The sequence below is a fragment of the Phyllostomus discolor genome, chromosome 2 (assembly GCF_004126475.2).
Source record: "Phyllostomus discolor isolate MPI-MPIP mPhyDis1 chromosome 2, mPhyDis1.pri.v3, whole genome shotgun sequence".
In the NCBI taxonomy this organism is placed as follows: domain Eukaryota; kingdom Metazoa; phylum Chordata; class Mammalia; order Chiroptera; family Phyllostomidae; genus Phyllostomus; species Phyllostomus discolor.
This window is the reverse complement of record NC_040904.2, coordinates 8,875,033-8,895,012: the sequence shown is the minus strand read 5'-3', so window position 1 is coordinate 8,895,012 and position 19,980 is coordinate 8,875,033. Positions and strand designations below refer to the sequence as shown.

General features: G+C 47.2%; 1 protein-coding gene across 1 annotated transcript in view; it reads left to right on the top strand.

Moving 5' to 3' along the window:
• The window catches only part of LOC114491073 (heat shock transcription factor 2 binding protein), an 84,534-nt gene that overhangs the window by 9,943 nt on the left and 54,611 nt on the right, over nucleotides 1-19,980 (top strand). The window contains exons 3-5 of the mRNA XM_028505233.2: nucleotides 2,971-3,074; nucleotides 13,073-13,222; nucleotides 15,569-15,701. Coding sequence (XP_028361034.1) covers nucleotides 2,971-3,074; nucleotides 13,073-13,222; nucleotides 15,569-15,701 — 387 coding nt within the window. The remainder of the gene's footprint in view (nucleotides 1-2,970; nucleotides 3,075-13,072; nucleotides 13,223-15,568; nucleotides 15,702-19,980) is intronic.

The window sequence follows — 19,980 nt, the reverse complement described above, 5'->3', positions numbered from 1 at the left end:
GCCTCTCATTTTTTTTTAATTCTTGTTTCTTCATTCTTTTCTGATTGAATGTTTCTTTCTTCCTTCTGGTCCACTCCATTGATCTGAGTCCCAGTTTCCTTGCCATCACTACTGGTTCTCTGTACATTTTCCTTCATTTCACTCAGCACAGCCTTTATTTGTTCATCTAATTTGTGACCAAATTCAGCCAATTCTGTGAGCATCCTGATCAGCAGTGTTTTGAACTGTGTATCTGATAGGCTGGCTACTTCTTTGTCGCTAGGTTGTATTTTTTCTTGAGCTTTGATCTGTTCTTTCATTTGGGCCATTTTTTTTTTGTCTTGATGTGCCTGTTACGTAGTAAGGGGTGGAGCCTTGGGTGTTCACCAGGGCAGGGCAACCCACCTCACTGTGTTGTGACGCTGTATGTGAGGGATACACATACCTGTATCCCTCACATACCTGTATGTGGCAGGGGTCCGAGAGGGAACAATGGCGCTTGCTCCTCTCTCTGCTGGATTTCAGTCCCTTCCGCCAACTGGGCCTTCTGGTGCTGGGTCCCATGTAGGTGGGTCTGTGTACATTCTAGGACCCTGTGGGTGTCTCCAACGAACTCTCCTATAAGGCTGCGAGTCTCTCCCGGCACCTCAACCCCCACAGGTGTTTTCAGTCAGTGATTTGAGGCTTTATTTCCTCGAGCTGGGGTCCTGGGTTGCTCTGTCTGTCCTGCGAGCCAGTGTCACCTGGTTTATCTGCACGCAAATGTGGGACCGCCTCATCTGCCAGCCACTTTGCGTGCCGTGTCCCTCCACGATCCACTGGGTCGCTGGGTCTTCCAGCTGCCGCTTTGCCTCGAGCCCTTTCCACCCTGGTCTCCCGTCTCCGGTCCTCCTACTGGTCTGGATGAATGTGTCTACTGTAACTCCTTGGTTGTCAGACTTCCACACAGTTCGATTTTCTGTTCTGGTTGTTTTTTTGTTTTTAAATTGTTGTTGTCCTTCTTTTGGTTGGAGGAGGCACAGTGTGTCTACCTACCCCTCCATTTTGGCCGGAAGTCAAAGGGGGTGTTTTAACCCCATCCTTCTGATAACGTGCAGGTGGACAGCTATGTGGAGTGAGAGGCTATGGAATTACCATAATGAGTCAGAATTCTTACCAATTTTTACATGTACCAAGGCTTGTAGAACTGTGATTTCCTATCTTCTTTACCGTGTTTAAGTAACATGCAGTTTAATAATAGAAGAAACATTTAAAAGTTAACTAAAAATTTTACATCATCAGTAATTTTGTCTTAGTTCCTTTTTTCATTTTGTTTCTTTGTCTGTGGCCAGTTCATATTTCATACATAATAATGGGTAACGGATATAAGTGCATGTCTTCATTTAGCATTTGCTACAAAAGGCAAACGTAGTGTTCCAAGCATAGCACTTGATTGATAGTTGATTTCTTGTGTGGCCAGGATTGGGGGGACAAAAGAAAGACTTCCAGTGACAGTCATGTCATGGAATAAGACACCCTAACAGGGCAGAAGAAAAGTGATTTAAGGGAGAACAAGTGGCCTCACAGTTTCTAAGAAACACCTTTTAAAAGAAGCGTTGCCAGTTTCATAATCTCTGAGTGTTTAGCTTTAGGTTTTACTTTTCCTTCCAGGACAAAGGGTCTCTGGGAAACATACACTTCCTTTACTCTCCAGAGCTTCTGGGATGCCCGTGTTGTTCTTGGCAGGCCCTCTGAGCTGCTTGTCCGGGCTTCCGCTTGCCCTCTCTCTTGAGACCCCCAGTTCCAAAGCCACACCCCTTCTCCTTTGTCTGCACGTCACCGGAGGAAGTGTCTGTTGGCCCCGTTTCTCTACGGTGAAGTAATACTCCGCTTTCTAAGGGTCTGTTCTCTGACGCTGTCTCACCATCCTCTGTTTCTTTGCCCTTTAGCATTCCTACGCCTGGCTTCCCTCCATTGCCGTCACCAGCTGTGTGCTGATGTCATCGAGTCAGTGATGAGAAACCAGGCTGCTGTCCCAAAGCAGTTAGTTGTCCTCAGAGTCTGCTCCCAGACCAGCAGCATCAGCCCGCTGGCCGCCTTGTAAGAAATGCAGAGTCTTAGGCTTACCTCAGTCCTGTTGCATCAGTCTGAGGTCTGGGCCCAGCCTGTGACTGCTCAGGTCCCCTGAAGCCTGAGAATCACTGTCCTCAGCTGTCGCCACTTTAATCAGAGAAGTGACACCATCGTCTCTGAGGACACGTGCTGTCCCAGTCTTGGTGCATGTCAGCATGAAAACTGATGCTTTCTCAACCCTTGAAATCAGGGCACTTACATTTTTAAAGTGTGTGTTTCTTTGCTTTTCGAATGCCGGTATTTCTGCCACATACTACTTTGTATTTAAAGTGATAATACTTCTGATTTCACCTTTATGAACGTGGATGTCTTTCGGGGTTTCTGTTGGTCACTTGAATGATTTAAATGAACGTGGTGTGGAGGAAGTGCTCTATAGTCCCCACCTTCCACTGCAGCCTTTTCTGGTCTCCGTCACCGTGCTCGCCTCCATTGACTGCGACCGCAGCTGTCCCATTGAGTCACTCTGCCCGGTGGAGAGACCAGCTTTGTGAATCAGCTCCGGCTGGCACCGTCTCCTCGCTGAGCTGCCTTCTGCTTTTCCTGGAACAGATACAAGTTTGTGCCATGAGACAGTCGGGCTTCTCAGCCCTGCCTCCAGTCCTTTAAATACACACTTTCTTAAAGCCTGACTGTAAGTTTGGCAGTAAAGTGAGGTCCTAAAAACACAAAGCAGAAAACCAAAAAAGTGCTTTTTACTATGGGCTAAAAACTGATAAAAACTTAAAAAGCAGGAGTTTTAGAATATTGGTTATTCAGGGACTGGTTATGCAAATATAACCTAAGAAATCAGTGTAAGTTTTCCCAAGAGATCAGGAAAAACGGATGCTTAAAAGATATTAGTGGTTTGAAATAGAAGGTATTTCTGTCTCTTCTTTCTAGACATGGAAAGGAAGGAGCAAGAATTAGAGCAACTGAGAATGGATTGCGAGCACTTTAAGGCCCGCCTGGAGACCGTGCAAGCCGACGGCATGCGAGACAAGGAGGTACGATGCCCAGGGCGCCGCCCAAAGCGCCGGCGCTGCGGCCGTGCCCACGGAGCGGCGGCGGCGGCGGCCTTTCCGCCTGTGAGCCCCAGGGGTTGTATGTTTAACGGTCTGTATTCCGACTGGGTCAGAAAATGGTTGAACACTGGGATTTTATAACCATTTAATATGGAGATTATTTACTCGGTACTAAAATAGTCAGTTGCTGTTAATTTTTATGTTTAAAAGGCCATTCCAAAACATAAAAATTTGTAATGAAAGTCTTGAAAAAATATTGTGCACATAATTTATATTCAGAGGAAGATATGTTAAATCAGAAATATTTGTAATTCAGGGGATCAGTTACAGATATTTTTAGAATAACCGATTGTAATGTTAGGGGAGAATAGTATTTCTTTAAAATTTACACATTAATTTTACTTTTTATGAGGAGGAAATTATTTCTTTTGTAAAACGAACTATTCTGCCAGTTATGATGAACTTTAGAGCTTGAATGTATTTTTGTTTTTGAGTAGTAAAACAGTGATTGGGCCAGTGATAACTAGCTAGTGTGTGTCACCCACTGCATGTCGGCAGGGGGCCGGAAGGGGCTCAGCAGCCGCCCGTGCACCGCACTTCCCCCCGCACAGCTGGGCAGCAGGTGCTGCCAGTTCACAGGGATGACCCCCACCGGTGTGTTACGCCTTGTTTCATACTGCCGCCTTCTTCTGCGAGGGGTTCCAAATGTGCCTCAAAAAGGATTTCCAAAACAGGGCTTTTGTGTAGACTTTCATATTGAGCAAGTAGAAGAGGTTAGGGAAGGAATTCTAGTCTCAAAACTGAGTTAGGCGGAACATCACACATTGAAAGGTGAAGCTTTAGCTTTGCCATATTCCGCTTAAATTGTGATAAACTGAAATTGCAGTGTGGTGACTTTGGGCCTGAAAGAAGGTGACCACCAGGCAGGACGGGAGTGATCAGTGTTAATGCGGTCCACTGGTTCATTTCTTTCTCCAAATGCTGAGACATCCTTGTTAAGGTTGAAGCTTAAATTGAACAAAATCTTAGATTTCCTGTTTTGTTTTGTTTTGTTTTTTTAATTGAAAGCATAGGAAAAATGCATGTTTGCTGGTGTGTCAGATGTAATGCTTAAAAAGAAGCCATTCTGCTGCAGCGCCAGTACAGAGGACGGAATGGCCGTGGGGAAGCAGCTTCACTCTATCCACGTGTTATCGCCCCCACACTTGACCTTAGTTAAATGTGAATGTTTTAGGTTGAACTGTTTCCAGTTACATTTGCTGTTTAGCCGTCCTGCCGATACAATTCCAGTTTGTGTAACAAGGCCGTGTCTCTCTTCTGCTGTGGAGAGCTGGCAGCCGCCTTGTCTGTGGTCTCTGTCCAGGTCTGCACAGGGCGCATGCCGGACTCTGGAAGCGTATCTTAGAGCTGAGGCACGAGGAAAGAAGCCAGGGGCTATATCCCTAATCAGCGTATGCTAGTAAGGACTTCATCGTGGGGGAAAGTCGTTAGGAAGGGCGGGAGCTACTGAGTCCAGTTGTAAGAAAAGGTCAGCTCACAAAGTATGGACTCAGATTCATAAAGCAGCAGCAGCTCCCGACCGCCCTGGAGAAAGGTGACTGCAACCAGGGAAACTTCGCTCCTGACCTCAGTGATGGCTGAGTAGGCTCAGTGGAGGAGGCCAGCGGGGCCTTGATGTGATCTAAGGGGCTGGCATGGAAAGAGCTGGCAAAGCAGCCTGTGCACTCAGGAGAAGAAAGAGCCCCACTTTCATGGTGTCAGTGAAACTGTCAGAGGGTGTCTGGATGGCTTTTTGAAGGACTGTGCTGCCACTGTAAGGTTAGAGGAGGCTTTCCGCAGAGCCCCTGCCGGCAGACCTTTTTCAGTGCCCGGTGGCTCTGCCGAGTGTGAAGTGATCACAGACAGAGCACGGTTGCCTGTGCTCTCGGGGAGCGGCCTGTCGGTGGCAGGCCTGTGTTCCGTCCTCTCTGAGTGCGGCTCCCCTCCGGCACGCGCCTTTCACAGTCAGTGACCTGACGAGGGTGGACTGCCAGTCTTTTGTTACCTGCGCTTACTGCTTTTATGGTGATGAACGGAAAGTTATTGCAAACTTTGTACGTTATTTCAGAAAACTTTTAGAAGAAAAAATAACTGACAATGTAGTTGAGTTAAAAATCAGAAATGAACTACAGGTTTTTGAAGGCATCTTGAAAGTGGTGTTTTTGATGCCCTGTTATGTATCAGTGTTCACTTTACATGGGAAAGTGTATCAGGTTTGATTATTGTTTATTTTAAAACAGTGGTGTTTAGATATATTTTATACACCACAGAAGTCGTCTGTTGTACAAGTATGTGTTGATAATTTTTAATAAATTTATGCAGTTGTATAACTATCACTCCAATCCAGCTTTAAAAAATTTTTTAGTTATTGATTTTAAAGAGAGAGAAACATTGATTTGTTGTTCCCCTATTGATGCATTCACTGGTCGATTCTTGTGTGTGCCCTGATTGTGTATGGGGTGATGCTCTGGCCAACTGCACTACCCGGCCGGGGCCCCAGTCCAGTTTGTTTTTTGGTAAAAAAAAATTACTTTGAAATAATTATAGATTCACAGGAAGTTGCACAAAGTCCAGGGAAGTCTCCTGCCCCTTCACCCAGGGTCCCCTAGCGGTAACATCGTGCGTAACTACAGGACAAAGTAAAAGCCAGGAAATCGACATTGATACAATGACATTAATTTTGGCTCTCTGTTTTTTATAGATGATTTTTACCTGTCTCTGTAGATTTCCCTTTGCTGAACATTTTGTGCGAATGGAATCATACAATATATAGTCCTTTGTGTATGGTGTAATGTTTTGGAAGTTCATTGATATTAGCTTACATTGTCCCTTTTTAGTGATGAACAATAATCCATTGGCTAGATAGACCACATTTTTAAAATCCATTCACTAGTTTATGAGGAAAGTTAGGTTATTTCCAGTTTTTGACTGTTATGAGCGCTGCTGTAAACATTTCATGTACAAGTTTGTGTGAGGACATACATTTTAATTTTTCTTGGGGAGATACCTAGAGGTAAACTTGCTGGATCGTATGACGAGCATATGGGTAATTTTTGAGAAAGTGCCAGACTGTTTACTGAAGTGCGTATCGTTCTACATTCCCCACGGCAGTGTAGGGAGGTCCCACTGTTTCCGTACTCTTATGAGCACGTGGTGTTTTTGGTCCTTTGGATTATAGCCATTTTAATGTGCATGTAATGGTGTCTCATTGTGGTTTTAGTCTGCATTTTCCTTGTTACTAATTAAGTTGAACATCTTTTCATGTGTTTATTATTTGGTTAAATAGCTACTTAAAATTTTTGCCTATTTTTAATTGGGTTGTTTATTTTACTTTTGAGTTGCAAGATTTCCTTGTATATTCTTCATACAAGTCCTTTTTAGAGAAATGACTTAGAAATATTTTTTTTCACTGCCTTTGACATGTTTATTCGAAACTAGCTGTCTATAGTGATTGGACCTTCATGGAATAAACAAATTTAAATTCATGCTGCAGGCTTCTTTTCTTCCATCGTGGGTTTCTTTTCTGCAGGCGTCTTCTCAGCGGCTGGTTTCTTGGTGGCTGCAGCCTTTTCTCCCGCCAAAGGCTTCTTCTGTTCCTGAACGCCGGCAACCTTCTTCCTTTCTTCCCACCACAGGCGTCTTGCCCGGAATCCCCTTCTCATCTGGTCTGGCTTCTAGTGCTGCTGCTGCTCCTCTGTCCACTGGAGCTTGTGGTCCCTGGCCTGGTTCTGACGCGTGGTCTTTGCACGTAGGTTTAACTTCAACACGATTCTCAGGTTTTTCAGGGGATTCTTCTTCAGGACTCTGTGATGAATCTTCTTGTGTGGTGCTCAGAGGACTCTTGGGATCCCTGGGCTTTTCAGGATTCTGCCGAGGTCTGTACTGAGCGTCTTGTGCACGGGAAGGTCATAGTCGCTCTGGAGGGGCCGCTGTATGCCAAGTGCCACACAGATCATGGTGTGGAAGCACTTGCAGTCCAAACGCAGAAACGGCCCACGTGCCCTCCGGGAGCAAGTTTCAAAGTGTTCAGTTTGCTTCCATTGCACAGCGTAGTTCCAGGGACGTTTCTGAAGGCTTCAGTGATACCGTTGCCCTCATTATAGATGACACAGGGTCCCCTGTGCTGGCTTCGATGACAGCTTCTCATTTTGCCCTTGCCAGCTCTCATTCTCTGAGAGGCATAGATCTTTGTGGTGTCATTCCAGACCTTAAGCTTCTTTAGAAGCAAAACAGCATCCTTGGTTTTCTTATAGCTTTCAACTTTATCTTCATCCATCAAGGGAAGTTCAGGAACTTCCTCAATACAATGACCTTTAGCATGACCAGTGCTGGCAAGGCCAGGGCAGCCAGGGCAGAGCAGATGGCAGATCACTCCTGTGCTGTGTTCACCTGTGGGGCCAACAGTGCCAGGTTTTGGTTGGGGCAAACATGCAGCCCCCACGACCCATGTTTCCACAAGCACCCTGGCCGGGACGATGGGTGCCACCACCTTGAACTCTGGGAGTTGGAGCCACAGCTCTGCCAGCACCCCAGGACTCAGCTCTGGTCTGATGTCCTGCCAGTTCACTGGCAGCACAGGGCTGTCTGTTGTTTTTGCATAAGTTGGTGTGAACAAAGTTGAAATATCTGGTCGAATGGGAGCCTTACACACAGCGGGCAAAGTGCCGTTTTTGCCAGATGATCCCCCTTCCCGGAGTGCGCTGATGTCGGCGGACGAGCACACGCCCTGGCGAGGAGAGGGGAGAGCACGTGCCGCTCCTCTCTAGAAATACTTCCCTTCGGTACATGGCTGACTCTTCACTTTCTGAAAGTTCTCTTTTGAAGAGTAAAAGTTTTAAATTTTGATGTTCAATTTACTGTTTGTTCTTAATGTTTAATGGATCGTGATTTTGTTGTGATATTTAAGAACTATTTGCCTAATCCCAGGGTCACAAAGGTCTTCTAGAAATTTTATATCTAGGTCTAGGATTCATTTTGAGTTAACTTTTTTCACATAAAAATATCTAGTCATTTTAGCACCACTTTTTGAAAAGACAGTTTTTCCATTGAGTTGCCTTGGCACTTTGTTAAAATTGATTGCCATAAATGTTAGTGTTTTACTGAACGATTATACGGCCATTCTTATGCCAGTGCCACACTGGTTTGATTTTTATAGCTTTGTGGTAAGTTTTTATTTTTGAAATCAGTGTTAGTCTTCTAACAGTTTTTCTTTTTCAAACTTACCTTGCATTTCCATTTCAATTTTGGAATCAGATTATTACTTTGTACAAAAAAGCCTGCTGAAATTTTGATAGGGGCTGCATTGAATCTGTGAATCAATTTGGGGAGAGTTACCAATTTACCAATCTCAAGTCTTCCAACCCACGAATGTGGTGTGTTTTTCCATTCACAGCTTACCTCAGATATTGTAGGTTCCATTCCAGACCATTGTGATGAAGCTAGTCACACAATTTTTGGTTTCCCAGTGCATATGAAAGTTTATGTTTATACTGTACTATAGTCTAATAAGTGTGCAAAAATAGCATTGTGTCTAAAAAATGTATGTACCTTTACTAAAAATACTCTGTGTTGCTAAGAAGTGTAACCATCATCTGAGTCTCCAGCGAGGCGCAGTCTTTTTGCTGGGGGAGGGTCTTGCCTCAGCATCGATGGCTGTTGGCTGATCAAGGTGGTGGTTGTGACAGCTTCTTAACATAAGACGACACTGAGGTTGGCTGCATCGCTTGACTCTTCCTTTCACAAATTATTTCTTTGTGGCACGTGATGCTGTGTGATAGCCTTTTATCCACAGCAGAACTCTCACAATTGAAGGCAGTTCTCTCAAACTCTGCTGATGCCTCACCAGCTCAGTTTATGTAATACTGTAAACTCTGTGCTGAATTTCAGTTGTATTCACAACATCTGCCTTCAGAGTGGATTCCGTCTCAAGAAACCACTTTCTTTGCTCATCCATAAGAAGCAAATCTTCGTCTGTTAAAGTTTAATTATCAGATTGCAGAAATTCAGTCATATCTTCAAGATCTAATTCTAGTTTTCTTGCTCTTTCCACCATATATGCAGCTACTTCCTCCGCTGAAGCCTTGAACCCCTTAAAGTCATCCCTGAGGGTTAGAATCAGTTTCCAAATTCCTGTTAATGTTGATATTTTGACCTCTTCCCATGAATCACACATGTTCTTAATGGCATCTAGAATGGTGAATCCTTTCCAGAAAGTTTTCAATGTACTTTGCCCAGATGCATCAGAGGATTCACTATTGATGGCAGTTCGAGCTTTATTGAATGTATTTCTTAAATTATAAGACTTGGAAGTCTAAATTACTCCTTGACCCATGAGCTGCAGAATGGACATTGTGGTAGCAGGTGTGAAAACAGCGTTAATCTCGTCTATTCCCACTGGAGCTCTGGAGTGACCAAGTGCACTGTCAGTGAGTGGTGGAATTTTGAAAGGAATTTTTTTCTGAGCAGTAGGTCTGAGCGGTGAGCTTAAAATATTCAGTAAACCATATTATAAATAGATGTGCTATCATCCAGCCTTTTTTGTCCCAGAGTAGAGTTAGCATACTTTTAAGGGCCCCAGGATTTTCTAAATGGTAAATGAGCATTGGCTTCAATGTTCAGTCACCAGCTGCATTAGCCCCTAGCAAGAGAGTCAGCCTGTCCTTTGAAGCCAGGCACCAACTTCTCCCCTCTGCTAGGAACGCCCTAGGTGGCGGCTTCCAGTAGAAGGCTGTTTCATCTACATTGAAAATCTGTTATTTAGTGTAGCCACCTTCGTTAGTTATCTTAGCTAGATACTTTGGACAGCTCGCCATGGCTTCTGCAGCAGCGTTTGCTGCTTCACCTTGCACTTTTATGTTATGGAGAAGGCTTCTTTCTGTAAGCCTCGTGAACCAACCTCTGCTGACTTCGAACTTTCCTTCTGTGGCTTCTTCACTTCTCTCAGTTTTCACGGAGTTGAAGAGAGGTAGGGGCCTTACTCTGGTTTAGGGTTTGGCCCGAGGAACGTTGTGGCTGGGTTGATCTATCCAGACCACTAAAACTTTTTCTTTATCGGCAGTAAGGCAGTTGCACTTCCCTGTCATTTCTTAGCACCTCTCACTTCCATCAGGAACTTTCCCTTTGCATTCACAGCATGGCCAACTGGCACGAGAGGCCTAGCTCTCGGCCCGTCTCAGCTTTCAGCATGCCTCCCTCACTCAGCTTAGTGTGTCTAGCTTCTGATGTAAAGTGAGAGGCGTGTGACTCCTCCTTTCACTTGAACACGTAGAGCCACTGTAGGGTTATTGGCCTAATTTCAGTGTTGCTGTGTCTCAGGGAGAGAGACGGGAATGGCTGGTCGGTAGAGCAGTCAGAAGAACGTACACAACATTTATGAAGTTTACCGTCTTAAATGGGTTCAGGTGCTGTTCGTTGCTCCCCAAAACAATTACAATAGTAACATCAGAGATCACTGATCACAGGTCATCATAACAAAAATAATAATAACGAAAAAGTCTGAAGTATTGTGAGAATTACTGAAACGTGACACAGGAACGGGAAGTGAGTGAACGTGTGGAAAAGGGCACCAGTAGACTTGCTTAGCACAGGGCTGCCACCCCCGCAGTGGTGCAGGGCGCACAGTCCTGGGCGCGTGCCGTAAAGCGAGTGCAATAAGATGAGGGAGGTCTGTCTGTATTTAAATCTTTTGTTTCTCAATAATGTTTTGTAGTTTTTACTGTCTAGGTCATGAGCTATCTTTTTTACATTTACTTTTATTTTTTTAAAAAAGATTTTATTTATTCATCTTTAGAGAGAAGGAAAGGGAGGGAGAAGTAGAGAGAAACATCGATCGGTTGCCTCTCATACACACCCTGACCCGGACCGAACCCAAAACCCAGGCATGTGCCCTGACTGGGAATCAAACCGGCGACCTTTGGCTTTGTGGGACGGTGCCCAAACAGCAGAGCCACACTGGTCAGGGCCCTATTTTATTTTTGGTGTTGTGAATGGAATTGTTTTCTTTGGGGGTTTTCTTTTTTTCTTTTTTTTTTTTTTTTTTTTTTTTTTTTTTTTTTTTTTTTAATATTACTGTACCCTGGGTACAGCCCTACGTCCGGGCACATGTGCCTAGAGCCACCAGATGGGACCACAGTGAAGACAGCTTGCCCGGTCACTTCCCACAGTTCTTGTGTGATCCTGCAGCAGCGTCACCGTAACCAGGCCAACTGAAGCTCATGCTGCTCCAGCCATGAGAGAAGCTAGGAACCTTTTCTTAATTAATTAATTAATTAATTAATTTTCTCTTTTTATTGAACGTATTTGGGTGACATTGGTCAATATAATTGTATAGGCTTCAGGTGTACAGTTTTATAATAGATGGTCTGTACACTGTGTTGTATGTTCGCCACCCCAAGTCAGGCCTCCTTCCATCACCATTGATCTCCCTCGTGCCCTCTTCCACCGCCTCCTTATCCCCCTTTTCCTCTGGTACTCCCCATACTGTTTTCTGCATTTAGGAGATATTTTCTTCTTAATCCCTTCACGTTTTTCAGCCAGCCCCGCAACCCTCCTAAAAGCTAGAAATCTTACAGAAATTCTGCGTGTGTCACCACGACCCGAGTGGCTTCAGCGATAGACTCCTGAAGAACGAGCCCAGGAGTCCAGGTCACTGTTGTGATGAAGTCAGACCTTACGAACCCAGAGCCGAAAGGTCCTGTAAAGCAGTGTTAGCACGTGTGGTTGGCTCAGCGACCACTTTTCTCCCAGAGTAAATACAGCTGTGCAGGCGAGGGCAGAAGTAGCGTTGCAGTTGTTCACGTTGTACTCACAGCTGCAAACCTCGTTTTGTGTTGTAGGAAGTTGGACGAAGCTCCGTATACCAAGTGTATCCTCTCCAGGGGGTCTGCGTAGGCCCCCCAGGGCCAAGTTACGAGGTCAACAAAGTGTGGCCCCACTGCTCTTTTCTGCCCAAGACAGAAAGCCCCGCGACTTTGCTCTGTACCCCCAGCTCTCTAAATAAAGAACCTGGAGCATCTAATATACTTCAGCTTTGTGGGCTGTTGAGCTAATTATGCTTTGGAATAAATTTTAACTGTGTTTTTATATTTTAAGTTTATCTCTTATTAAGGAAATACTACTATCTTCTAAGGGAATGTCAGGTAACAAGGAATAGTGAAACTGGTGGTGGTGGTTGGGGCGGGCTGGACTTCCCACATCACCTGGACCCACCTGGAGGTGAGTCTTTAGGTGTGCTCGGTGGTCAGAGGGACACCAGGAGGACAGCCCACGTCTCTCTCCTTGGTAAGAGCCCTGGCTGCTCAGACTTCCCAGGGGAGGTTCCTCGGAGGCGCTGGTGGGAGAGTGAGAAGGCCTCCATCTTCTTGAGATGCTGGCACTTCCCTTGCTGTGCCAGCGCATGCCCGGGGGGCCCTCCCTGCGCATTCCTCTTCTTCCTCCACCCTGTCTTTCCTGCGGGTGTCAGCTGCGTCCTGTGGCGGTTGTGCAGTGGGGGGAGCCATTTGGAGGCAGCAGTCTCCTTATTAAAATGTTCCTCTGTGTGCGGACTGCTGTGTGAGGTTGTCACTTTGCTCAGGTGTCCCAGCTGGTGCTGGTCCTGGGCGTAGCCACTTGGGACCTGAGATGCCTAATGTTTTCATTTGACTCAAGATGAATCTGTGTCCCCACTGTTCCCTTTTCCCCCCTGGATGACAGCTTTCGAGACTTGGGCAGTATTTGTAAACTCGAATGCAGTAGGATGTTGTTTTCTAAGAGTTAATTGTGGTTCTGAAGTTTATTTTAAAAATATGGATTATGGCTAGATTTCTAAGGACTAGTTTTCATTTGCCAACTGTTTTCTATAATTCTGTGTGCATTTCTTTTCTTTAAAATATCATCGAAAGGGGAAACATGAGATATTTTGAAGTTGAATGCTATTCATTTTTCTGATTTTGTTTTGATTTCAGGAGAAACTGGCTCTTCGCCAGCAGCTGAACGAGGCGAAGCAGCAACTGCAGCAGCAGGCGGAGTACTGCACGGAGATGGGGGCGGCAGCCTGCACCCTGCTCTGGGGCGCGTCCCGCAGCGAGGGGGTGGTCCGTGCCATTCTGGGAGGCGTAAGCGCGACCGGCTGGACACTGTCCACCAGTGTTTATGTGGCTGGGAGGGAACAGTGTGTCTGTTAAGGCTTACAGACTGTGTCCATTTTGTACGTTCGTCAGATGGTTCAGGGGCTCAGTTGTGTGGGGCCCACTGTGACCTGGTGCTCTGCGGGGGCATGAAATGAATGCAGTAAGATCCCAGAAGCTGTATGGCCTTTGTTGCCATTGTTCCACTTTGGTATCCTTCCTTGGCATTTGTATACATATAACACAGTTTACAGTGCTTTTACATGTGTTATCTGTTGGGTAACTTATTGAATGTTACTGGCGCACACACACATCAAGGAGCTCCACAGCGGAAGCGAGATTTGAGATGGGCCCCGATTAACTTAAATAGGCACAGAATGGGGAGGGTGTCCCAGGAGGAGAGAAACAGCGTATTGAAGGCATCGGGCAAACCTATGAGTTTGTGGGCAGTGAGGGGGTAGCTGACACAGTGTGGAGGGTGGCGTAGTGACGTCGTGGGGGGAGAAGGCCGACGAGGCCTGTGGAGTGCAATTTTGGAAGACAGCCCGTGCAGGGTGACGGTGCAGCCCAGGAGGCGCGGGGACTGGGTTCCTGAGCCCCGGGTAGGAGTGCACGGGACCAGAGGAGAGTCTGGGGAGGCGAACCTGACAGGAGCGAGGATGGATCAGAGGCGGGGTGTGGGCTCTGCAGGCGGGACGGGAAGACGAATTCAAGTTCAAGTGGCTCAGGCTGGAGTGAGCTGACTCTCTGTAGGGGAGGTGGGAGGGGAGGGGCGCCTGCGACTGAGGCCCATGTGGCGACAGTGTGGGCTCCACAGCTGACAGAATGAAGGGAACCAAGGAAGACTGAGGTGTGAGCCTGGGAGAATGGGGTGTCACGAACAGAAATAAAAGCCTGGCGGGGACGTGTGGTCAGGCCGGTGATGAACTACTCACCATCTCTAAACATTACAGTTGTGTTGGACTTGCGGGGAGAGACTAAATGCAGCTTAAAAAGTGTGTTGAGCTTTATCGAGATGTAGTTTGCGAACTGTGAGTTCAGTGTCCGTGAGTGGCGTGTAGCTGATGGCCACACTTGGGCAGCAGCACCACGGCCGGGCGTGGAGCACGGGTGTCACCCTTGACGCCCCCCGGCGCCCAGCTGCACACCGTTCCCCAGAGAAGTGCGGCCGCAGCTCCTCACACCTGGGAGTGCTGTGCGCTCTGTCCCGGACTGCCACGTGAGCCTGCTCGCCGTCTTCACCTCTTCTCGTGTCGAGGTTTCAGTTAAAGTTTCATCTGAAAAGCAGTTTTGCCAAAGGTTTGAAAACCTCTGGTTTCATGCCTAGGACAAACAGAGGACATATTTTTCCAGTACATTTTTGGGTGAATTCATCCCAGTACTTCCATCATTGTGTGAATTTCAAACTGTTTCGTGTGTGTGTGTGTGTGTGTGTGTGTGTGTATTTAATCCTCACCCGAGGGTATGTTTATTGATTTTAGAAAGAAAGGAGGTGGGGGGAGAGAAATATCAATGTGACAGAGAAACATCTATTGGTTGCGTACTATATGCGCCCCAACGGGGGGATCGAACTCGCAACCCTTTGGTGCTTGGGACAACACTCCAACCAACTGAGCCACCTGGCCAGAGCTTTTTAAAGATTTTATTTGTTTGTTTGTTTGTTTGTTTGTTTGTTTTTAGAGAGATGGGAAGGGAGAGAGGAAAAAAAGAGGGAGAGAAACATTGATATGTGGTTGCCTCTCATGTGTCCCCTACTGGGGACCTGGCCCACAACCCAAGCATGTGCCCTGACTGGGAATCAAACCTGCGACCCTTCACTTCTCAGTCTGGCATTCAGTCCATTAAGCCACACCAGCCAGGGCATATTTTAATTTTACTCTTTGAATTAGTCTTCAGGGTAACTGTTCTACTAATAATTCTATTAAGGTCTAATAAAGTAAAACCTTTTTTTCCTCACCTTTTCTTTTTTTCTTTTTTTTTAAGAGAGAGTGCTTTTTCTTTTTAAAGATTTTATTTATTTATTTTTAGAGAGAGAGAGAAAAAAAAAACCATCAATGTGCGGTTGCTGGGGGTTATGGCCTGCAACCGAGGCATATACCCTGGCTGGGAATCGAACCTGGGACACTTTGGTTCCCAGCCCACGCTCAATCCACTGAGCTATGCCAGCCAGGGCTTTTCCTCATCTTTTCAGTAGAAACTTTTAATGAAGAATAGGTTTTTAAATATTGCTTCTATAATTAACACCAGGGTCTGTCTTGTGTGTCCTGCAGTTTTAAAGTGTTTTCGTACTGGTGTTTGTGAAAGGGCATGATATTCTCATTTCCAAACTTTCAGGAGAAAGCTTTGAAATTTTTCAATATCACTGGTCAGACAATGGCGAGTTTTGTGAAGTCACTGGATGGGGATGCCAAAGAGCTCGATTCTGACGAAAATCAGTTTGTCTTTGCTTTGGCTGGAATTGTAACAAGTAAGTAATTCTTTGTGTGCAGTAACTGTGTTGAGTGTGCCCCAGAGCAGTGGTGGCGGCCCAGGGACGGAGCATAAGCGTCTCTCGGGAACGCTTTTGGACACCGTGTCGTCCTCCCCCTGGAGACCCCGGCCCAGCGGGTTGGGGGTGGGTTCTGGTGGGTGAGCCGCGGCGCGTCACACAGGCCGTCCGTGGTCCGCCTTGTTGGGCAGGCATGGCCGGTCTTGGGAAGCCCGGGACGAGCTCGCACGTCAGTCTGTACGACTGCAGAAGTCGGAACAGAGCCGTAGGTTGAGCTGCTTGCCGTGTGGAGTCACTGTCACCTTACCAATGTCTAATAAAGGAAGAGCCTCTGCCAAGCTAAGCTCTTGCTGCTGTCGTGGTATAATAACTAAGGAACTCCAAAACCTAAACTGCCTCGCTAGTGAAAGTCTCCCAAAGGTTAGAGCTCCGATAGAATTCTGTGGCAAAACGGTGAGGAGCAAAGCCAAACAAAGACCTGGTCGCCCAGTGTCGCAGCAGTGGTACGTGCTGGTGAGGGCTGAGGCTCTTTGTTCCGAAGTCAGTGCAGTAGTCAGAGTGCTGCGACTCACTTTTCACATCGCTTTTTCTTCTCTACTGTGTATCTTAGGGTGATCTTTGCCACTGACGAGAGAGGACGTCTTGTTTTTCCTCACGTCATTGTCCCTTACTGACTGCGATACTAGTGAGGCAGGTCCTGCATGCACATCATCCCTCCGTGGTCCCTCATGACCCTTCTGGGAGACGGTCAGACTCGCGGTCCCCCGGCCAGTCCCGGTCCCCCAGCACCCTGGTGCGCTGCGGGGGCAGCGGGCGGCGTGTGCTCTCGTCCTCGCATCTTCCGCTGCGGGTGGCGTGCATTGCTGCACCTTAAAAAGTTTTTTTAAAGAGAGGGCATTTGCAAATTTGATGACTAGATTTTTGCTATTTGCAAATGACACCAAAAGTCTATGACATATGTGACTTGTCATTCTGCTGAGTTGAGAATTCGAGCTGCTTGAATCGCCAGCTGGTGTGTAGCGGTGAGGCAGTTGGCCGTGAACGGAGCCAGCCTGTTGCCCAGCATATAGCTCAACTTGGCTTTGTTTTTCTCCGCGTGGAGTGGCCCACACAGGAACTTGCAGAGCTGGGATGCGGACACGTGTGCGTGCGGTCTTTACTTCCACACCGATGAAGTGTACTGGGAGCACCACACACTGGGGTGGTTTTGTTCAGGTGCTGTTTTGCAGAGGCCTCAGGGGCGTATGCATCTCAAATACTGAGACCCCGTTCCTCGGGGAGCAGGCAGTACAGCGGGGACCTTGGTTAGCTGCCACATAGATCCTCCGCCTTCTGAAACAGGGATTCCTTTGAAAAAGTTACATACAATAAGCTCATCCTCGACAGTTCCTTTCCTCACCTTTTTGCAGTTCCTCAGTTCTGACAAGTGCGCACTGTCACGTAACCACCAGTCAGGCTGTGGGACAGTGCCACTGCCTCCCCCAAGTCTGCTCAGCACCTCCCCACCCTTTCCTTTTGTGGCCGCCCCGCTCTCTACCGCCAGCCCAAGGCATCTGCTGATCTGGCACTTTGTCAAAACCTTGAGCTGGATTTTTCTTGCTGGCTTGTCTGGCATCCAGCGTCTGCCCCAGGTAAGCGAGGACCTGCCTCACCTCTCCTCTTGGAGCCTCTGCCTTTTCCTGTTTCTGGTATTAGCTGGTTGATCTCTGACCTTAGCTCTCAGATGTGCTCAAGAAAATGTGTGATTTTGCAAATTACTGCCCCCACCTTTTAAAGGATTGAGGTGTAGCTCTTTCCATTTCACTGTATCCTAAAGCAAAAGTTGGAAGTCAGGGATTTGTTTGAATAGTGAAGCTGTTAGATTTCTCACTCAACCATAGTCACTGTCCTTAGTGACAGGTTGGTGTAGTGAAAGGGTCTGGATTTTCAGCCCCAGTGAGCCCACTTCCTAGGATGCAAATTCTCTGGGTTTTCTGTTCCTCATCTGCGGAGGGGAGCAGTAGCACCTGTTCAAACGGCCTCACGCACCGTTGTAAATGTCCTGCTAAACTGCGGCAGGTGGTGCACGCTATAAACCAAGCTGCTGTTTGACGCAGGGGGTGTGGTTTTCAACAACCTGTGAAAGGGACAAGTGAAGAAGACAGAAGAATGTGGCAAATTACTATCCCAGTCCCACGAAGATTAACTGGCTTCCCTTACAAGTGGAAAACTCATTTTTCTAACTGCTTTTTCTGCTTTTTGGTTATTCTAAACTCATAATTACACTCCTTGCCTCTTTCTTCTAGGCTTAGTCACTCAAACGATGTTGGACAATGATTTCAGAATCAGAATTGCTTTTTGACCGTTGGTAACCCAGGGGCAGGCCTGGGTGCCGCTTGTCTTCATGGACGCGGTCGTTCCACCAAGTCCAGAGAGGACCCGCGTGTCAGTGACCTTCACTTCTCCTGGTCCCCAGCGTCTCTCCTCCCCGCTCCCTTTCTGCTCACACCCCCCCGACACACGGAAGCTGTGTGGTGCATGAGAAAGAAGATGGGAGGGGAAGCGGGGGAGGCCCGGTGTCCAGTTTTGCTTCCGTCACGGCCCAGCCCTGTGTTCTTGCATCTGTGATGGTTGATTTCATCTTCTGAGAAGAGAGCCTTAGACCTCAGATGATGCCTGAGGCCCCCCAGCCCTGGTTTGTGTGGTTCTGCATGTTTAAGAATAAGGTGCCAGTTCCGCTGCATTCTGCCGGTCACACCTTAGTTATAGGTCAGGACAGCCCCGGGGTCTTCAGCAGAGCCATAGTTCATTGGGGAGTCGTTTTTGCAAATTAGCTACCAAAGTTCATAGCGAGGACTTATGGTTTCCTGTGGGGTTCCGATATGTGGTCAACTGTAGTTACATGAAGAAGGTTTTTCCTCGAACAATTGTTTTAAGATGACTTTTTATAGGTTATGATGCCAAATGCTTAGAGTTTCATCTCCCCTTCAGATAGTTCTTTAGGATAAGTAGAGGGTGTCACATGCTAGAAAGTATCACTATTGGGCTCAAATTCATTGGACAAAGACTGGTCCTGTCAGGGAAGGACCCTGTCTTCAGTAAAGTACAGCTGTCATGACTCACACACTGAATACACAGCACCAGCTTCTGAGGCAAAGACTGCTGGGAAGACGAGCAGAAATGGGGAAACGTGGTTAGGGTTAGGGGACTTCGTGCCTCTCTTGGTCCTTCTCAGTGCAGGGGACAAAAATAAATAGGGTTGTCTAGGGCCCAGTTCTGTGAAGGAGAACTGGTAGGGCAATGGACCTTTACATTTTGCCATTGGAGTGCAGTTAAAGAACAAGTAAGCCATAAAAACCACCCTCAGTTCTCGATAATTCTGAGCAAAATGAAAATAGAAGAAAACATCCCTAAGCCAGTAAAGGTGTCTACCAGAATCGTGCATCAGGCACCACACTGGGCTGTGACGACTTGGAACCTCTCCATTCAGGGCAGGGCAGGGAGGATGCCGCTGCCCTGCTCCCTCCCACTGTGGCCGCTCACTTCCACTGGGAACTTTGCTCACTTTGAATCATGCTTTATCGTTTGACTTAGCTGAGACAAGTGTTACCCACACGCACATAAGCATGCTTGGGTCGCTGGTGTGTCCTCACGGGTGTCTGGGAAGGCTGACGAGCCGGTGTCGCCCGCAGCAGTGCCCACTGGAAGCCATGGTCTCTGCAGGGCCTCCGGCATGAGGCAGCGTGCTCGTTGCTGGCCCATACTAGGATGTAAAAGTTAGAAAAAAGCTTTTTTTCACAATTAGTTTTCATCCTCTTTGGCCTCCTGATTTGGGTTTGGTATTGTGGTTCAAAGTCATTAGGATTCCACTCCCAGGATTGGAAGTCGATTCTAGTGTCCTCGGTACCAGGTAAAGTGACCAGCCCCACTTCCTGTGTGGACCCCGGCTGCCCACAGCTGTCAGTCCCGGGTTCGGGCGGATGGCGTCCACCTGCCGTCCCCTGGTTGGCTGCAGACGTATCCGACCCCAGCGCTCTGCTCCACTGCCTGGGTGCCGCTGATCTCGGCGCACATGGCTCCCTGTCTGAGCAACTGTGTGGCCGTCAGCTCTTCTCTCTGGGCTGTCAGCTCTGTGGGCAGCAGCAGTTTTCTCTGCCTTGCCGTTTTTAGTAGGTCTTCTGTTTTTAGTAGGTCTTCTAGGAGAAAAACAGTAGCAAGTATTGTGTTGTGGACAAACTCTTCTAGAGTCTGAAGTGAATTTTAAACTTGGTTTTGTCTT